This window comes from Marmota marmota, unplaced genomic scaffold (genome assembly GCF_001458135.2).
Source record: "Marmota marmota marmota unplaced genomic scaffold, marMar, whole genome shotgun sequence".
NCBI classification, from domain to species: Eukaryota; Metazoa; Chordata; class Mammalia; order Rodentia; family Sciuridae; genus Marmota; species Marmota marmota.
Window position 1 is genome coordinate 2,413,516 of NW_025999870.1, and position 21,376 is coordinate 2,434,891.

Genomic DNA, 21,376 nt, shown 5'->3' on the forward strand with positions numbered 1-21,376 from the left:
GGATACAGATAAATACCCAGAGAAGATAATGCAAGGACACAGGGAGAAGATGTCACCCTAGAGCAAAGAGAGAGGCCTCATAAGAAACTAAACATTAGACTCCTTAAGATCAAACTTCCAACCTCCAGGACTGTGAAAAAATTAATTTTTGTTGTTGTTTAAGCTACTCAAGTCTGTGATACTTTGTTACAGTTGCCCTAACAAACTCAAATAGTAGTGAATAACACTTTGGTTAAAAAAGCAACTCTATCACATCAGCTGTCCAAAAGACTTTTAAAAATGCATCCTGACCCTATTCACCTTCCCAATAATGTCTTCTATAATCTGACTGCAACCTACTTTTCCAAGTTTTTCTCCTACAACACACTCTGTCCAGTTCAGCCACAATGGCCTTTTCGTAGACCTGAACTTAACCTCTGATTTGCTAGCTCGAAGACTTTATTCAGGATGCTGCCCCACTTGGAATGTGGGGAGAAATGTCTCCCTCCACACCCCCAAAACACTTTCCACATTTGTTATTTGGTGATCAGGATTTGTAATTTCCTATTGTTATGAATCATTGTTTTTCATATGCACGCATCTCTTCTCCCCAAATACAAGCTTCTTGGGAATAAAAACGACGACATTCTGAGTTTCTCTGCCCTTCACAATAGAGCAACTTGTCTGGCTCAACTAGTATTTGTTGCATAAATAAGACAGCGTGAGAAGGAACTGTGAATTGCTGTAGCCTTGGAAAACCACCTTCATCTGGGCATTACCACCCTAGAGCAACAAAGTAGGAGAGTCAGGCTCTTAAGAAATGACCAAGGACATGCAGCATGGTCCACAGAAATGGCTGAAGAGTTACAAGAATGATGCTAAATAAAGAAAGAGCTATTTGTTCATCTCGAACCAAATGACTTTCTTTTACTGTCATTGTAAAACCCTTACATTTAGAGTGCTTAAACATTTACAACATCAGGAATACTTTGAACCACCTAATAGTTTCCTGTATTTGGTTCTAGAGTCCAGAAAAAGGGTCTGAAATCATTGAACAGAAAACACTCCTACCATATGTTATAGTAATAAATTCACTTTCTAGTTATATAAAGTGAGTCATTAAACTTTAATAATAATATTTTTGTTTTCATTAAATACGAAAAAACCTTTTCCCTACATAGTGCACTCTTTGTTTTCCAAACACCAGTGGGTTCCAATTTCATTTTGACACCTGGCTACCTGGCTGAAATAAATGGTATGCTTTGTAGTGTTTTTAATTTTTCCTACTCTACATGGCCAGTTTCTATGGTTTCTTTCTGGGAGTGGTGAGAGATTTGTGGTCCCAGAGCACCCTGCCTTGTCCAGGTCAGGTAAGGGGTACCACATGTGGTTGACTTACCTTGGATAAATGAACCTGGATCTTATTCTTAGCATCTGCAGTCTCAGCAATGCGATTGGTGAAAGCCAAGTTCACTCTGTTGAATTGATTCCACATCTCATTGGCAGTCACAACCAGAAGGTTTTCGATCTCATTTCTTAGCTTGGCAGAAGCTGCCCGTTCACACTGAGAGCGGAGAATATTGTCATCTGTAAATTTGGCCCAGGACTCAGGCACCGAGACCCTAAAAAAAAGGGAAGGACATCCAGATAGTAGTGACAATAATGAATCAGCCTAGTGAATCTGCAGGCCACCACCTAGACTGTGAAAGAGAAATCCCCAAGTCACCGGTCCCAAAGCTTATTTAAACTTTTCTTCATTGTTCCTTATTTTATTCCTAACCCAAAGCATAAACTAACTCTTCTGCCAATTCAGAGGCAGAAAAAATATTAATGAAGAAGGTCTGCTTCTTACTCATACCTGAAGAATTTAAAAGTTCAAGTTGGTAACTGGCACTGTGGCTGGGACAGGTGAGCCAAAGGATAGGGGGCAGGATATGGAGGGTAAAGCATTCCAGAGGAGAGAATCCACTTAGGGGTCACTTTAGAAGTGGGAGGGGACATAAGTATGGGAAGGAAAATGGGAAAACTTGGGGGGACTGATAAAAAGAAACTATCTTGAGGGGCTGGGGCTGTAGCTCACTGACAGAGCGCTTTGCCTAGCACATGTGAGGCACTGGGTTCCATCCTCAGCATCACATAAAAATAAATAAAATAAAAGCATGCTGTCCATCTACAATGACAAAAAAAGAAAAAAAAATTAAAAAGATAATAGCTCCAGAGTGGTTTTTGTTACATAGGCGTTCAAATCTGTCAAAACCCATTGAAATCTACATTTAGACTAGATGAATTTTATTATATGTAAATTTTCACCTCAATCAATTGGATTATCTTTAAAGTTAGTGGCTGGCCAAATCCATGAACTCTGCTCAAGATTGCATCCAGGAGCCTGACAAACGAATCATTAACAGGATAAGTTTAACGAGCAGTAGTAAGAAAGGATTTGGCTTTTTTCAGGCTATCACAGAGTCCAGGATATCCAAGAATTAACAACATGTGATTTTCTTTGTGCTCATCTGTGTATCTTGAGGTTTTCTGTAGCACGTAGGTGTAGTTTCCATAGTTCAAACAATAAAAAACAAATATTCTTTTTCAAAAGGATACAGGATGATGTAATTGTCAAGGCCTGGCTGCAGGATGTGCTTGTTGAATGCTCACTCAACCAAAGCTGGGTGTGTCCCTCACCTCCAGACATCTGACCATGCACTTCCCATTTTAACCTGTGCTACGGTCTGAATGCGGTGTGTCCTCTCCAAAACTCATTTTAGAACTTTGATTGCCATCATGGCAGTGTCGGGAGGGGAAGCCTTTAAGGAGTGATTAGGTCATTAAGAAGTATTAATGTCTTTCTTGAGAAAATGGGTCACTTCTCATGGGAGTTGGTTAGTTTTCCTTCGAGAAGGTTATTATAAAAATGAGTGAGCCAAGTGCAGTGGTACATGCCTGTAATCCCAGCCATTCAGGAGGCTGAGGCAAAGGATCACAAGTTGGAGGTAAGCCTGGGCAACTAAGGGACACCTTGCGCAAAATAAAATTTAAAAGGGTAGGGGTATATTCTCAGTGGCAGAGCAATTCCCAGCCTGCATGAGTCCCTGGGTTCCATCCCCAGGACACTGCAGCAGGTGTGGGGGTTAGTGAACTTGCCCCTCAAGCTTTGTCTTTTACGTGTGCTTGCTTGCCCTTTCCTTTTCAGTACAAAAGCCCATGGCAGAAGTTGTCATCATGCCTTCAGACTTCCCAGTATCCAGAACAGTGAGCCAAATAAACCTCTGTTCTTAATAAATCATCCAACCTCAGGTATTCTGTTATAACAAGGGAAGTTTGACTAAGACAACCTTAAACTGCCTTATTTTGGAAAAAAAAAAAGAAGGAAGGAAGGAATGGATAAACGAATGAACGACATAAAAAAAATCACAGAAGTGGCTGGGTGTTGTCATGCACACCTGTAATCCCAGCTACTCTGGAGGCTGAAGCAGGAGGATCTCAAGTTCAAGGTTAGCCTGGGCAATTTAGCAAGACCCTGTCTCAATATAAAAAAAATAAAATAAAATAAAAAGGGATGGGGGTGGGGATAGCTCCACGGTACAGTGGCCCTGCGTTTAAAAAAAAAAATGTCACAGAAATAGCATGTGCCTGACTTACGTCGCATCCACCTTCTCCACTCCACGGAAGAAGCTGACACCCTCTGAAGTGTTGCGCAGGTGGTGACATTTATCATCAATCCGTTGAGCTGCTTGTTTATCGCTTAGGTCCTTCTCTAGCTCGTGCTGGGCAGCTCTATTAGCTCTGGAACATGAAATGGGTAAATGAACCTTAGCACCCATCCCACAAAAAAAGGGGAGGCTTCCTATGGCCAGGCTCTCATTCTCACTCTCCTCATCTCTCCTTCGCACACACTCCACTTTCCAATCAAAAGAAGCATTCTTTGGGGATAGCCTTACATGTGAGTCATGGGAACACTATCCTGCCATGGGGTGGAGTGGAACTGGGGAGAGGTGTAGATAAACAGGAGCCAGGCATCTTCTTAACACAACAGTTCCTGACAGCTCACTTGTTTAAAGTTATCTGTTCATCTCTGTGCCTACTTTTCCTCCTCCTTCTTCCTCTGCTATGTCCTGACCATCATCTCCTCTATTTTTGAGTATAGACTATTGCCCAAGAAATTATGAGGTCTTTATAGCCAAGCCTCCCTCTGTCCATCCACGACCTCAGTTTGTGTTCACGCTATGGCTAAGAAGTTAGCCAGGAGATATAAACCATGTGTCAAAATTGACCTCCAGGGAAGGAGCTAAAGAGTTCTTTAAAAGAGATTAGGAGGGGCTAGGGATGTAGCTCAGAGGTAGCATGCTTGCCTAGCATGTGTGAGGCCCTGGGTTCAATCCCCAGTAGCATAAAAAAAAAGATTAAAAAAATTAACAACAGATCAGGAATTGGTGCCCTCTCTAGCATTATACTCCGGCAGTCCCACTTCTAGAAAGAGACCCAGGTGAGCTCTGATCTGGCTTTCCCTGCCAGATAGAGGCAGACCCACAGCTCACTCCTGAAAAGACAGGCCAAGGGTTAGGGGTGGACATAACTGATAGGTGAGCTACATATTTGTTCTTGGAATAATAGTTTACTCAGCAAATAATCATTCAGCGCCTACTACATGCCAGGCCCTATGCATCTGCAAGCCTGGGATGTATCCATGGATGAAAGACATCTCTCCTCTAAGGAGCTATGCTCTACTAGGAGGAAACAGAGGGATGCACATCATGAAAGGAGTTTATGTCATTAGAAGAACTGCAAAAAGCAAAGTAGGATCAGGGGGTCTAGGAGGGTGAGTTATGATCATAAACAGGATAACCAAGAGAATGTCTCCCCATGTGACATTAAGTCTTGTAAAAGTGAGAATCAGATCATTCAGTGCTGTGTTGCACATTGGAAATGGTCAGGCTTCCCCCCTGAATAAAAATGGAGACTACCAACAAGCATTTTAAAAGGATCATTCCGGTGCTAGGCTAAGAATAGGCTGCCTGCCTATAGACTCCCAAGGAGACCCATTGGGAGACCACTCTAGTGACTTGGGTGAGAGATGGTGGTGTCTTAGATCAGGGGACAGCAGTAAAGGAAGCAAGAAGTGATTGTATTCGCATGTATTTAAAAGATAGAGCCAAGACAATCTCCTGAGATTGGCATTCAGTGAGAAAAAAAATTACAAAGATAAATAAACAATTAAATTGCAATGAGGATGCAGTGAAGGCTGTGAGGATGTAATCAGGCAAGGTGGGTCTTGAAGGAAGGGTGAAAAATAAACATAAGCAAGCCACACATCATTAATTTATAACTGGTAGGGCTGAGCACACACAAATCAATCTCTTATCGAGATTTAAGGTTTTTGAATTGAAAAATCTTAGACATATTACAAGTGAGAGCAGAAATCCTTTCCATAGACTCTCAGAATTATTGCTTTTAAAAAAAATTAAAGCAAATATTCCAAGCTCTCATCTTAACCTTTGAATAAAAATATGTGTGTGTGCACGTGTGTGTACTCTTTTAAGAAGCTAAGAGAAATATGAATAGGAGGCATGACAAAATAGATCAATGGTAACATTTAATTCATATAAAGAGGTAAAGCTCTTACGCAAGTTGGGCAATAGCCTTATCCAAATGTAGCTTCATTCTTTCTTGACAACATAGAATAACATCAACTTCCTACTCAATTAAAAAACAAACAAAAATACATTAATGTTTTCATTATTGAGCATAACAAAGTCAGCAATAAGAAAAACTTTTGTTTCTTGAAAATTGTTAAGCAAGAAAGCAATTTTATATCTACTTATTTACCTATATGTCCCCATGATATTGACTTCTAAATAGGAGATTGAGACTCATTCCTTATAGGGCTTTAGGAAAATTATATTATGGACCAAGTTGGGATATGATTAATATTTAGGGGGTTGCTCCCTTTCTTATGTTTGTCCTTAACTAAAATATTAGAAAAAAATAGAAACCCTTGTAATAAGCAAGTTTGAACTTAAGTGTACGTGTTTTCTTCTATAACAGCTAGTCTATAAAATCAAAGTAAATCAAGGATAGAAAAGGGGAAATCAACAGGAGCTTGTCCTTGGCAGTACTTATAATCCTCAGCAGACCCAACTCTTTGGTCCAAACTGGAGGTCAATATATTGTGATGCTGTTTGTGCAAAGACCATGTCAGCCATACCTTTCCACTTGACCAGACATGTAGCATTTTGATGTATGCTCTATTTCATAGAGGATGTATGCTCTATTCCACAAGCATGTGCAATATCAGAGATTTTTAAGATAAACATTGATTGCTCTCTGAAATTAATATTCACCATAGAAAATTCATGAACTCTGAACAGCACCAAGAAGACATTTTTAAAAAATATACATAATCACATAATCATCCTTATCACTTTTTTCATCAAAAGTGACCATTGTACATATGCTGTTTTGTGGCACTTTAAACTTGAGCATTTTCCCATGACATTAGACAATACAGTTGTGAACAACCTTAATAAATGTTTAGATGCTGCCAAAGGGTATGATTTTCTCCAAGGTTTTGAAAAGTATAGCTAAAGTGCTCTTCTAAGAATGTATGTGTCTACAACAATGAATGTCTCTATTGCCTTTGTCCCTTCCCAAGTAGCCATTATTGCTCCTCTAAATCTTTGCTAATGTGATGGGAGCTCCCTCAAATAAACAGCCCACTTGTCTGAATTTGCAGACTAATATAGTATGTAGTTGTTTCTCATTTGGCTTTCTTTCTATTCATGGGCTTGTCCACTTCTTCTGTTGTGTGTTTTTAAAAATTAATTTGTAAGGATTTTTAAGATGTTTAAAATTCAGTCCTTTCTCATCGTGTATATAATAAATATATTTTTCACCATTTTGGCCCTTGCCTTTATATTTTGTGTGCATGGTATTTTTATATAGTTGTTGAAATCTAGCAAATATCTGTCAAATATAAAAAAAACCTTCTTGGTTTCTGCCTTTGCTGTTGTTATGTTATGTTGAACTTTAGGTTTCCCCTGAAAGCTTCTGTTAGTGCAGAAATATTCAGAGATAAAATGATTAAATTATGAGGGCTGGGACCTAATCAGGTTTAAATGGACTCACTGGCTGGTAACTGTAGGCAGGTGGGGCATGGCTGGAGGAGGTAGGTCACTGGGAGTGTGCCCTGGAAGGGTTCATCTTCCCTGTGGCCCCTTCCCCCCTCTCTTTCTGCTTCCTGATTATTGTGTCCTGAGCTGTTTTTCTCTGTCACACCCTTCTGCCATGATGTGTTGCCTCATCTCAGAGCCCAAAGCCATAGAATCAGCCAGCCTGAACCTCTGAAACTGTGACCCCAAATAAACTTTTCCTCCTCTAAGTTGTCCTCATCGGGTCTTTTTGTCACAGAGATGAAAAGCTGATTAAAACAGTTTTGTGTGTGTGTGTGTGTGTGTGTGTGTGTGGTGCTGGGGATCGAACCCAGGGCCTTGTGCATGTGAGGCAAGCACTCTACCAACTGAGTTATATCTTCAGCCCCAAAATAGTTATTTTTTATTATAAAAACTTTCTTCACTCTAGCACTAATTATTAAACACCTATACAGTTGCCTTTTTTATTATTTAACATAAAAAATATTGGGTGCACCTACAGAGACCAGCCTACTGTTTGATTCCTCAATACTCTGAATTAATGGAGCAAATGAGGAATTAAATTCCCATCATCATACGTTGGCACCAAAGTTCTCGCTACTCTTACAGGTGGCCAAGTTTTCTTACACAGTGTGTCAGTTGTTACATAAACTTGAATTTTTGTGTTGCTCTATTTCGTCTGTCTCAATGACTTGTGTGTGTGTGTGTGTGTGTGTGTGTGTGTGTAGTGATGAATGAGATACTGGTAAAGGATGCATGGAGTCCTCCTTGGACAACACCATTTAAAACCCCACAGTTTTCACACAGCACATAGAGGAAATTCTCCTTGGACTTTTAGTGGGGGAAAATGCATTTAATGAGACTCTTGATATTTTTTTTTAAAAAATTTAATAATAATTTTTCATGTGCATTTAAATAATGTCATATAGTGAATGTCAGAATGGTGGGGGTGATCATGAGAATAGAAAAAGGCTATCCCCAAGGACCCCTGGAGCTGTCCCCCATGTTAACTTATCAGTCTATGTTCATACATAAAGGTGACCTTGAAATACCATAGCAGAAGTAAATGGAGGGCAAAGCATTCCCTTACCAGCTTACAAGAAGAAAACATTCAGAAGAAAGTGGGTACACACAGAAGGCAAAAGTGTGGGAGAAGTCTGGATCCAGTAGACCTGTGTCTGTAGCCTCCACCTCGGGAAGTGAAGGTTCTGGCGCAACATTTGAGAAATGCATATTTACGAGGCTGGAAAGTGGTTCCAACACTTCTGGATCCTGACTTGGTGAGGAATAATGGACTTCATGAATGACATGCCCCTGGCTACTTCTCTGAGATTCTCGGAATCTCAATGGCCAAAATGATTAAAATGTGACCTATTTTGTAGAGCTCTGGATGAAAGTGCAATAAGGAATCATGTCCAGTTGTTTGAAGAACCTTCCATTTATCCTACCATTTGAGCAGTTGAAATTTCTGTGAAGCATCTCTCATTACAATTCACCTATGGCAACTGTATTCTCTGGACAAGGGTGAGGGAGGTAGAATACAGACTGCAAAGTCTTGCTAAACATCACCTCTGTTGCCTCACACTCCCAGGTCTTGGGTGGAAGAGTGGTTAAAGACATGCTGGCATCAGACAGTGCTAGTTCAAATGCTGGCTTTTCCATTTGCTAAACTGTGACCAAAGACAAGTTATAAACTAAGGGTAATAATACCTTTTCCAAGGCTGTTGGGTAGATAATGATGTGCCTGGCAGATGGTAAGTGCTCAAAAAGTGTTAGGTCTTTTGATGTTGCAAGAAGAGCAATTTGCATGATGTTAGAACTTAAGCTTCACTTTAGAAGGGAGCTCTGCTCTACTCTCAGCTAAGAAATATGGACCATTGGGTGGAAACATATGTGAAGAAAGCAGTTCTTATTACTGGTGGTCAGAACCCACCCAAATTTCTTTCCGTCCTGAGATCAGGGCTGTGCTGGGCTGAAATGCTGGGATGTCTCTCCATCTTTGGAATGCATTGCTTGCACATTCTCAATAAGCCTCTGCAGTTGGAGTGGTTTTGCTTTCTGCTTCTACATCAGTAAGGAGGGAAAGTCACTTGTGGGAAGGAAATTGGCCAGCCAGCTGGGGCCAAGCCCAGAGCCTCAGCCTGAGATGTAAGCAGCAGGCCTAGCCTGTGTCCCAGAGCAAGCAAGGCCAGGATGGGTTGCATAGGAGATGATTCTCTGGGTTCATTTATCTTCAGACTCGAAGGGTATTATCATGGTCTGGGAGTGCTCTAAAGATGGGAGCATGGTAGATTCCCCAAAAGAAGCCCTTGTATAAAAATTTGTTAAATCCAATTTGAGCATCTCTTATCAGAAATGCTTTGGATTAGAAGTGTTTGAGATTTCAGATGTTTTTTCAGAATTGAGAATATTATTTGAGATTTCAGATTTTTTTTCAGAATTGGGAATATTTGCATATGCATAATGAAATATCTTGGGGATGGGACCCAAGTCTAAACACAAACTAACATGAGTTCCATTTATATTTCAGATACACATGGTTTGAAGGTAATTTTATACAACTGCATGTTATATTTATGTGTTTTGACTGGACTATTACATGAGGTGTGGAATTTTCCTCTTGAAGTGTCAAAATGTTTTGAATTCTGGAACATTTCAGATTTTAGATTTTTGGATTAAGGATTCTCAACCTGTTTCACAAATTGAATGTAATAGTCAACAGAATCCATGAAAAAAATTTTTACTGTGCCCATGTCTTTCAAAAGTAGGCCTTTCTTTTCTTTGCTCATTTATTCATTCTAAACCTTGAGACCTATTTGATAAAATGATGATGATGATAATGATAATAATAATAATAAATATATGCCAATGCTACTATCTTGAATAAGTGACAGGACACATTCACTACTTGAATTAATCGGCAGTGACCAGGGCACCCCCTCAATTCATGAGCCATTACTCTAATTGCAGATTCAAATTTTTAGATAAAGCAACTTTTGCTACTGACCCTTAAAGATAAAAAGATCTAAAAGTTTATTCTTTTTAGATAGCTTTATAGAGGTAAAATTCACATGCCCTAATTCAACTATTTGAAGTATATAATTCAATTTTTTTGAGTATATGCAGAGTTGTTAAACTCATCACCATAACCATATTCAGCACATTTTCATTACCTCCCCATAAAAGAAACAGGCACCCATTAGTTGTCACCCCCTGTTTTTTATCCCCCAAGTCTAGGAGGGCAACCACTTATCTAACTTCATACTCTATAAAATTCCCTTTTGTGGAAATTTCATATAAATGAAATTATACGATATGTGGTTATTTGTGACCAACTTCTTTCACTTAACATTCTGCTTTCGAGCGTCATCTGTATGTCAGCACATGGCTCAATAACATTCCTTGTATGACTATACCATATTTTATTTATCCATTTATCAGCTGATAGAAATTTGGATTTTTTTTCACTTTGGGGTTGTCATGAATATAATTGCAATAAACAATCAGGTACAAATATTTTGGAGGGAGGGTATACATTTTCTTTTCTCTTTGGGTAGATACCTAAAATTAGAATTATTGGATCATAAAGTAACTGCATTCCATCATTTTCCAAGCCAACTGCCTCATTTTATTTATTTATTTATTTATTTATTTATTTATTTATAGAGAATTTTAATATTTATTTATTTTTTTTTAGTTTTCGGTGGACACAACATCTTTGTTTGTATGTGGTGCTGAGGATCGAACCCGGGCCGCACGCATGCCAGGCGAGCGCGCTACCGCTTGAGCCACATCCCCAGCCCAACTGCCTCATTTTACATTCCTTCCAGCACTGTGTAATGGTTCTAATTCCTTCACAGTTTCATGTGTTATTTTCTGTATTTTTTTTTGTTGCTATTATAGCCACACTAGTGGGTATGAAGCTACATTTCATTGTGATGTTGATTTACATTTCCCAATAATTAATGATGTTGAACATTCTGACATATGCTTGTTGGTCTTTTGTATGTTCTCCTTGGAGAACTATGTATTCAGATCCCTTGCCCATTTTTTAACTGGGCTATTTTTCTCTCCAAAGATCATAATAGTCATTTATATATTCTAGATGCATGTCCCTTACTAGATATATGATCTGCAAAGATTTTGTTTTTACTTTGTTGAGCATGTTCTGAAGTACCAAAATTTTAATTTTGATGATGATTAGTTTACCCCTTTTTTAATTTTGTTGCTTGTGCTTTAGTGTCATATCTAAGAGGCAGCACCTTCTTCAATGTCACATATTCATGTGCAAGTTTTTCCCCAAGAGCTCCATCAATTTAGCTGTTCCATTTAAATATTTGATCCATTTGACTTATTTTTCATATGTTGTGATATAAGGATCCAACTACATTCTTTCACCACACATGAATATCCAATTGTCCAAAGCACCATTTGCTGAGGAAACCATTCTTTTCTCACTGTCTTGGCACCCTTGTCAAAAGCCAATTGATGGCAACTATGAAAGTTTATTTCTCAACATTTAAATTCTGTCCCATTGTACTCTCTGTCTTTATCAAAATACCACACTGTCTTAAGTACTGTAGCCCTGCAAAAAGTTTTGAAATTGGGAAGTGAGAATCCTCCAACTTTCCTCTTTTTCAATATTATTTGACTATTTGGCATTCCTTAGATTTCCATGTGAATTTTAGGATTTACTTCTCCATTTCCACTAGGAAGTCAGCTGGGACTTTGATAGAAATTGTGTTGACTCTATGGATCAGTTTGGGAAATATTGTTCTCTTAACACCAACAAGTCTTCCAAATCATGAACATGTTATGTCCATTTTTTTAGATCATCTTCCATTTCTTTCAGCAATATTTTGTGGTTTTGAAGCACTTGTTCTTAATTCTGACTATTCATTAAGATTTCCATGGCAACTATCATCTGGGTCAGATTGAGATATTACAAGAATAGCTTTATGAAAGTAATACAACTGGAATAGGTATTTGATATTGATAACAAAATCATTTAGTTAATGGATCTCTTGGTTAAGTGGAGTATAAACTATTACCAGAAAATGTAAAAGTCCATTACAAACTACCTCTGATTTATTTTTGGAAAAAATAAATATTTTATTCAAAATTTTACACTTAGTGTTATCTGTATAAAGCTGCAAAGTCTTTTAAATGGGGAAAATGATTATCAAGATGATGTAAAAGTTCAATATTCTATATTCAATTGACACTTCGTTTACAAAATTTATAACATACAATAGAAGTATTCACTCAAATAAACTTACAATCATAACCCCAGTAGCTTCCAGTCATTTGATCCACTTACAGTCCTGTATTTTATGTCTTAAGGTGGCATTTAAATAATCTTCCCAGTATTGAATTTGAAGTTTTCTCATCTCACTAGTGTTGAGAAGGAATAAACAGGATTGAAAGACCTATCATGTGCAAGTGATTATGGATAACAATGTAATGTAAATGTAAATGTTTGAGGAGACAGAAATGTTTAATCTGACTTAAACATGTATTTGAATCTGAATCAATACATATGTGCATAATGTATACATATATTGAAACATCACATTAACCTATTAATGTATAGGTTTTGTTTTTATGTATAAGTTAAAAATAAATTTAATGTTAAAAGCTAAAAACTATTTCCATGGTAATATTTGAAAACCATTCATGCTTAGCCCCCATTCCAGATCTGAATCAAAATCTCTGGGGAAAAGTCCCAGTCACTGATATTTTTAAAATCTTCATCACATGATTCTAATGTAAAGGCATGTTTGAGGGCCACTCCTAGAATAACAGAAATGCTAATGATAGCCAAGTTTCAAAAAACATCTCTTGAAAACACCGTATGTCTGTTTATGAGCAAACTGCTGAACTGTAGTTGTTAAAAGTAGCTTATAGTTTTCTCCCCATTGGACATCTCAGGATCAGTGAGAACAAAAGGCCAAAGAACAGATTCTGGCAAATTCCTTCCCATTTAGGATGACAAAGTACATGACAGATTATTTTAAGAATTGCAAGATTCATCAGAAGCTGGGAAAAAAGAAACAACAGATCAGGGACCCATTAATGCAAAGCTATTTCATTCAGGATTTCCTATTCATAATTACTCCCATGCAACAGGGGGGACCATGATTTTTACAAGTAACGTGCATAGACTTCCTGTAGTGGCCAAAGATTTCCTGAATTTATTTTTTCAGTTCATATTTCTCTCAGAGAATCAGACAGTGAAAGAAAGGAAAGAGCAAAGAAAAAAGTTTTGCTTATCATTTTAAAAAATACCTTTATTTATTTATTTGTAGGTGGTGCTAAGGATCAAACCTAGGCCTCCATATCCTAGGCAAGTGCTCTACCACCAAGTTATAACCCAGCTCATGCTTATCATTCTTAATGTAATGAGCCAATGAAAAAAGACTAAGGCACCGTTAAAATATAAAGATGTAATTACTCGGATGACCATATTGTTAGATCATCATCAAGGACTCATTCTTACCACGGATCAGTCAAACAAAGGCAAAGAGGTGGAACCCTGCAAACCTAGTTCAGGGATGAAGAAGACAGACTCATAGCAGAACTTTCATGATTCAGAAAGGGAAACAAAGCTGAGATGTTAGATGGGAGCTAGCAAAGGAAGGCCTTGGTGGTTTTCTCCTATAGGAATTAGAGTGTCCCGGAATAGTTTTTATCTGAAGGAAGAAATTGGCGACAATGTATCTTGTCTAGTAGAATTTGGGGAAGGGAAAGGGTCTGGGAATTTCCCATGATCCACCTGGAAAGAAGGACTGAACACTTATTAAAGGGGTTGAAGAGACAATGGCTGCACTCCAAACACTGAGGACACTGGCACCATCAATAGAAAGGGGTAGACAACAGGGTATAGTAGGCTGAGAAGGGTATTGGGAGCCAGGAGGAGGATGAAGGGAGATTGGGTTAGATCAGTGAATGCTGTATGCCTGGGTAGAAATATCACACTGAAACCCATCAATAACTACAACTGATACATGTTAAACAAAACATAAAAAAAAAATATTTGTTGAGACACCTAGGGATGTAAAAGTCATGCTTAAGAAAATATCTGGGCAGGAGAAAGAGAATGGGAAAGGCCTCAAGTGTATATTGGCTGAAATCTTAAAGGCAGAGATCTCATGGTGACTTGTCCAGAAAGTCAAGATCAGAGAACTCAGAACTAAATCAAGATTAATGAGTAGAAGGAGGAAGAGAGACTGTGGAAGACAGAATTCAGCAGAATCATTCAGATACAACTCTCAGCTTCTGGGTGGCAATTTGCTGATGTAAAAAGGCTTTCTTTCTTCCAAATACATATTCCCTTTTTCATTTCCTGAAATGTAATCTAAAGAGGTAACAGAAGTGTGTACAGTTACACAGTTATCAACAGTAATAATTTTACATACTGCAGTATGTAACTAAAATTGAAAAAGAGTGGCAGAAGGAAACAACCTAACTACTCTAAGAGAGGATCAACATTTTAAAAAAATGGTAAGCACCTTTACATTGTGGAATGCTGTAACATTAAAAATAATATATTCAAACAAAATCTAATGATAAAAGAAAATTGTCCCAATATAACTCTAAATAAAACACTATTTAAATTCATAAACACAGCATGATCCTAATCTTTAACACATGTCAGTGCGCCCTTGTGTGAGTTGGTTGGTGTATCTAAGCATGTTTAATAAAATGAAACACTCCAAAATTGATGCCAATTTCTGTCCAGTGAAGCTGCAAGCAATGTTTATCTTTATTATTTTCTATATTTTCAAATCCCCAGTTAACACGTGTTACTTTTAAAACATGAAAAATCTACCTTTTTAAGTGCTATAGACATCTGGTATGCTCTTATTAATGACTTTATGTAACACCATTTTATTTCTACATTATAAAAACAAGTTAATTACTAAACTTCTCGTTATGGAAGCATTTCCCTCATATTTACCGTCAGCAGTTGTTTCTCAACTTCGTCATGAACTAGATCAATTCCCATTCTCTTCTCTCGATGAAAGAGACATTCTCGAGCAACCTACAGATCAAGAAATAATAGAATGTTAATTTAAACTGACCATAACCAGTGTCTATCAGTTCTAAAATAATGTTTAATGAATATCAATAGAAACTCCCAATACCAACTTTTGAAACCATTTTGTGAGACTTTAGCATGAAAATGACAGTGACACTAAGTAAATCTTTGTGCTAGTTTAAAGAATTAGCTCTTCAAAATAACTTGAAAAGCTGGGCGCAGAGATGCACATTTATAATCCCAGTGGCTCAGGAGGCTGAGGCAGGAGAATCAAAAGTTCAAAGCCAGCCTCAGCAAAAGTGAGGCACTAAGCAACTCAGTGAGACTCTGTCTCTAAAAATACAAAATAGGCCTGGGATGTGGCCCAGGGGCTGAGTGCCCCTGAGTTCAATCCCTGGTACCAGTAATAATAATAATAATCATATATTGAAAACATTCCCAATTTGGAAAGTTGACAAAATTAAGCAGATGACCTCTATTCGATCTCCACAATAGCATCTGCGAAAGTTAGCTAGCATTAGTTGATTCAAGAGAAATATTTCTATAACATGAAACATAGACTTAAAGATATTGTTTCCAAATATTTTCTAAGGAAAAGAGTAAGGAAGAAATTAATGATTATTTTTTCAAGATATCAAATATATATGTAGCCAAAACTTCAAGGGATTGCTTTTAAAGTATCATTTTTTATTTCCTAATACAAAAATAATATGCCTTTATTAAGGAGAAAAATGTAGAAAATAAGACTTGACCATATTTTTCTGTTTTATTTGTTTTTTTTTTAAATGGAAGCCAATATGTCCTTACAATTTTATGTAATGCTTTATAATTGGCATTAAATAGTAGACCCCTGTAACAAAGTATGCTTTGAGACAGAGTATGTTAATGACTCCAATGGAAAAACAACTTAGATTGCTAATGATAAATAATGTATGAAAGAACATTATGTAGCTGTTAAAATGCTTTTTTGAAAAAACTATTTTATGACATGAGACTACTGTATAATGTTAAATTTTTTAAAAGCATAAAATATGAAAGTATGTACTCTATAATTCAGATATAATTGAACAATATCTTTGCATGTATCTCTCATTATTTAATATAATTTACACTTAGTAGAAGGAGAATTAATGGTCCAGGAGAACTCTTGATTATTTTAGGTTATATTACTAAATTGTTTTCCAGAAAAATTTCTACCAACCCATGGTCCCACCAGTAATCCATAAAGTGCCTCTTTTCTTCTCCTTTGCCAATCATAGATGTTATAAGTTTTTACTACCAAAAATCTGATAGGCCAAAGATGGTCACCATATTGATTTAATGTTGTCTTATTAAATTTAGCATTTTTTCCTTATATAGCTGATCATCTATATTTTCTTTTGAGATTTGTGTTCTTGCAACTAACTTTAATTTTAATAAGAACCTTCTGATTCTGTTTTGACAGTAAGTGTTCGAGCACACAAGAACATCCAGACAAAAACTGAAATTAGAATCATCTTACTAAAAGTCATCACTAAATCTCATCTGAAAATTAAGAGGACAACCAACTATCGTTTTAAGGATACTTTCAATCCATGAAGGTAGGGTAGGGGCTGTAGAATAAACAATAATCTTCAATATGAGCTAGGACTCAGAGGAAGTATAGGAGGCCTTCAATTCAGAATGAATTGATTTTTAAAAGTCACCATTAGTGTACTACTAATGTTTGTGCCTACCAACCTTCGTCAGGATTCTGGGAGTTTTGTTTGTGTGTGCTTGTGGTTAGTGGGGAGGGGGTTTGATAGGAAGTAACAGTGTGTAGGATGCTCAACAAACTCCTTAAACTACTAGACATTCCAGCTCCTTGCTCTCCAAACTCTCCTACCTACAGGTACCATATTGAAGACCCACTGCAAATGCTTTTTCACAAGGAAATACAAACATCTCATGCAAACATTAAGATGTTAGCTATGCTCATCAAAATATATACAACTTCCATAATAATTTCTATGATTTGCTCATATACAAATATGGAATGTCCTCTTTCGATGGTGGAGGGCGGCATGGGGTTGGAGGACCTATCATGTGGTGCAAGGGTTGGACATGATTTGAGCTCACTCAAAAGCCAGCTAGGAGACAGTAACTAACTGGAAACTGCCTCTATGACCATGGTAGTTGTCCTAACTTCAGTCCCATGTCTCTATTTTAAAAAGCTCCCTCTATTTCATAAAGTGGTCTCATTTGACAATTTGTCCCCTGAAACAGAATCACAACATGTATACAGGAGGCAATTCATGACACAAACTAAGAGAATTAAAATTCTTTTCCTTAAATATTTTTAATCTTTATCTAGGGACAGCAGGGATCAAGAAGGCTTTTTAAGAATTAAGATGATATTTTCACCTCAAACATTGTGCATTCTAATGAAGTCTCCTTAATTAGTCTTACCTGCTTTGCATTGAGAACTTAAGGTGGTTGCATAGTGTGTTGAAATGGCAATGGTTCTACCATTACTGAAACCAGTTACAGATTCATTGGTAGAGGATTGTGTCTAAAAGTGAAATGAAGCATAATCTGACAAAAAATAAATAAATAACCTCAGAAATTCAATCAGTGGACTATAATAATCCAAATGCAATGCCTTTTATCGTAAACTCTATAGTTACCTGAAGGGGGGCTTCAGACTCTGCCAAAGCCCTCTCCAATCTTTTCTTAACATCAGTAAGTGCATTTGTCTCCCCAATCATTTCATCCAACTCATGAGTGATTTCAGATTTCCAAAATCCTATGTCATTGACACGTTCTCCCAAATTTTGGGTGGTGTCGGCCTGGGTTTTTCTTGTTTGTTGATACTTGTCTTGAATGAGGCGAGATGTGTCTACTCTGAGTCTCTCCGAATTGTGCTGGGATGTATTAGACTCTTGGAAGTTGGTTAAATTGGACCTGTACCAATCATCAGGAGTATATCTTGTGAAGAGAGTGGTTCTGTTGGAAACAAAGGGAAGCATGCTGCTCTCTGACACCCTCTGTGATCTGGTGCAGTATGGGCCCAACGTCGGAAAGTTGGAGGCAACTTTGTAGTATGTGCTGGGTCTCCAAGGAAGGCTCAAGCTGTGGGTAAAATTGCGATGGGGAAAGTAGTTCCTGTAGCTCGATGCCAGGGTACTGATAGCTGGTAGAAAGCTGGTTGGTGCTGGTGGAGGGCGGGCATAAGTTGCTGTTAAAGTAGAACCTAAAGGTTCCATGGTGCCCAAACACGATCTGTAAATCTGACCTGTTTTGACACAAGAAGAAATAGAAAGTCATATTAGTTAATCTCATTAAACATACCAATAAAAGGCCAAATCTTAGTATCAGTTACAGTGCTTCCTAACTCATTAGATATTTGTTCTAAATCATTCCTCATGCTTCCAAGTGATAAACAAAATAAATATATTTTCTTCTCTGTGTCTCTAGAATGTAGTAGGGTTTCATTTTTTTTAATTGGCCATTTGAATTTTTATTTTTTTTAAATTACGAGAGTAGTACTGTTTCACCATAACAAATTCAAATCATGAGCTTAAACTATGCAATCTAACAGATAGGGATTAAAATATTGGCCTTGCTATTTACTAGGTATGGGACATAGGGCAAATTACTAATCTCTCTGTGCCTCACTTGCCTCATCTATAAAGTTGCTTTTTGAAAAAGCAAATTCAAAATAACTTGAGGCTGTAGGGTCCCGAAGATTGTCTTGGTTCTCACCTTTTCTCCATGTCAATCAAATCTAGGAATAATTTAGTTTTCTTCTAGCAAGAAGTTTCAACGTGAATAGACCACTCCTAGTTTACTTTGGATAATTCTCGACAATAATGGATCCAATAACCAAGAGCTCACTTGGTCTTTTGACCATGGAATTTCCAGTGCAGAATGCCATTTGAGTTTTTCCAGTACCTGCTGTGTTGACATCTTGAGATATCTCAACCCAGAATTGTCAAATATTGAACCATGAGCCATCTCTTCCCAAGAGACGCTGGTTCATAAGCCAAGGGAGATATGAGGACTGAGAAAAATAAATCTAGTGTAGATTAGCACTTACAGATTTGTTTTTAAATTAAGGATGGGCTGTCACTTTGAATCTGGAATCTAAAGCATAAAACTCAGTTATTGAGAACTCATGAAGTAGAGCTGCTCATGTATGACAGTAAGCATCACACGAAGAGACAGTATTTTATAGCCACACCTGGAATGAAAGCTCCAGCCAACCGTCTTTTGAAACCATTCAGGAAGACTGAATAAAAGACATTGCATGATGATATCTCATCAAAGTATTTCACCATCATGTATTTTTATTGTTGTTGTTATTGGCCAAGAAAACTGAAGTTGTGTTGACTTAAAAAACTTAAACTCCTACCTCCAACCATGATCAAGGAATAAAATTAACACTAGACTCTTACTTTCAAAAATCTACACCAGATATATGAAATTGCTCTTGTACTTTGGACAACAAGCAGCACAGGACTCTGACCCCTAAGAGAAGAGAAACAATTAAGATAATTCTCTGATTATAATGGCATTGCACATGAAGGCAATTTCCAAACCAACATGGAAAAAAAACAGATAAAAATAAAATGAGCCTGCAGCCTTTGTGAACCAAGAAAGCAATCAGAATTTGGGGAGACTGAGGCAGCTAGACACTGTGAAGTAGGATTCTGGAATAAAGTGAGCTCAACAGACAAAGAGCTCTAGAAATCTCTATAGGGCTCCATGTAAGCCTTCACTGAGTCAGAGCCTGCATATACATCATGGGACCTTCCATAAATGTCAGCAAAGAGAGATGGCAGAGCTAGAAGTTGAAAATTTCTAGAGGTCACTGAGGGTGGAGATATGTTTTGAACTCAGACTAATAAGAGAATAAATGGTGAATACTCGAACCATCCAATGGAGACCTCAGAGGGGACACACATTTGAGGTAAGGCAGAACTGACCCTGGAGGGAAAGTATCACAGACTCACTGTGGCAAACAAAGCCTGAAAACAGGCCTCAAAGATAGGAAACTGATCCACAAGTGACTTAACTGCCAGACAACATCAAGACAGTCCACTATGTAATAACACAATGTCCAGCACACAGTCTAAAACTACCAGACATCCCAAGAGATAGGAGAATGTGATCCCTAATTAGGAAAAATCAGTCAATGGATGCAACTCTAGAAATGGCAGAGGTGATGATTCTAGAAAGCATTTAGGACAAGTACATAATTAAGAGAGAGATGTAAGATTTTAAAAAAGAATAAACCAAATGGAGCCCCCTGTGTGGTAGCACATGCCTGCAATCCTAGCAACTATGGAGCCTGAGGCAGGAGGATCCCAATTTCTAGGCCAGCCTGGGCAACTTAGTGAGACCCTGTCTCAAAATAAAACATAAAACAGGCCAGGGATGCAGCTCAGTGATAATGCACTTCTAGTTCTATCCCCAGTACTGCAACAACAACAAAAGAGCCAAATGGAACTTTACAGAGGAAATGTATAATATGTACCTATACAATATATACTTGCACAATTTCACTAGATGGGATTAATAACAGATTAGGCATCAGATAAATAAAGATTGGTGAGCTCAATCCTAACCAAACTGAAGCACAGAGGGGTTTTTTAACACTGAAAATGAAAAGTCATCCCAGTAGCCTATAGTACAAGAGTAAGTGTTTTAATATCTTCTATTTAAAATGTCATTAGGAGAGAGGAGAGGGTAAAAACATGTGAAGACATATGACCATTTTCCAAATGTGATGAAAACTATAATCTCCACAAACTCCAAGAGAATAAACACACATACATGCATACACCCCACTACCAGAATTTCCACCCAAGGCTCACTGAAGTCAAATTGCTGAAAACCAGTGAAGAGTTTACAGAGAAGAGTTTAAAATCAAGGAAAATGATGCTAGCCTGAGGCTTAGCATAGATAGCTTTTACAATGTCGAGGTAAGTTCCTGTTATCCCTAGTTTTTCTAATGTTTTGAACATAAAGGGATGCTGTACTTTGTCGAATGCTTTTTCTGCGTCTATTGAGATGATCATATGGTTCTTATTTTTAAGTCTATTGATGTGGTGAATAACATTTATTGATTTCCGTATATTGAACCATCCTTGCATCCCAGGGATGAATCCTACTTGATCATGGTGCACAATTTTTTTGATGTGCCTTTGTATCCGATTCGCCAGAATTTTATTGAGGATTTTTGCATCTA

The 21,376-nt window shown here is 37.6% G+C and overlaps 1 protein-coding gene across 1 annotated transcript in view; it reads right to left on the reverse strand.

The window, feature by feature from the left end:
- Positions 1 to 21,376, reverse strand: part of Tekt3 (tektin 3) — a 37,379-nt gene that overhangs the window by 9,966 nt on the left and 6,037 nt on the right. The window contains exons 2-6 of the mRNA XM_015506100.2: positions 17,811 to 18,418; positions 15,085 to 15,168; positions 5,600 to 5,670; positions 3,619 to 3,762; positions 1,379 to 1,601 (exon numbers count right to left, since the gene is read on the reverse strand). Of these exons, the coding sequence (XP_015361586.2) occupies positions 1,379 to 1,601; positions 3,619 to 3,762; positions 5,600 to 5,670; positions 15,085 to 15,168; positions 17,811 to 18,418 (1,130 nt within the window). The remainder of the gene's footprint in view (positions 1 to 1,378; positions 1,602 to 3,618; positions 3,763 to 5,599; positions 5,671 to 15,084; positions 15,169 to 17,810; positions 18,419 to 21,376) is intronic.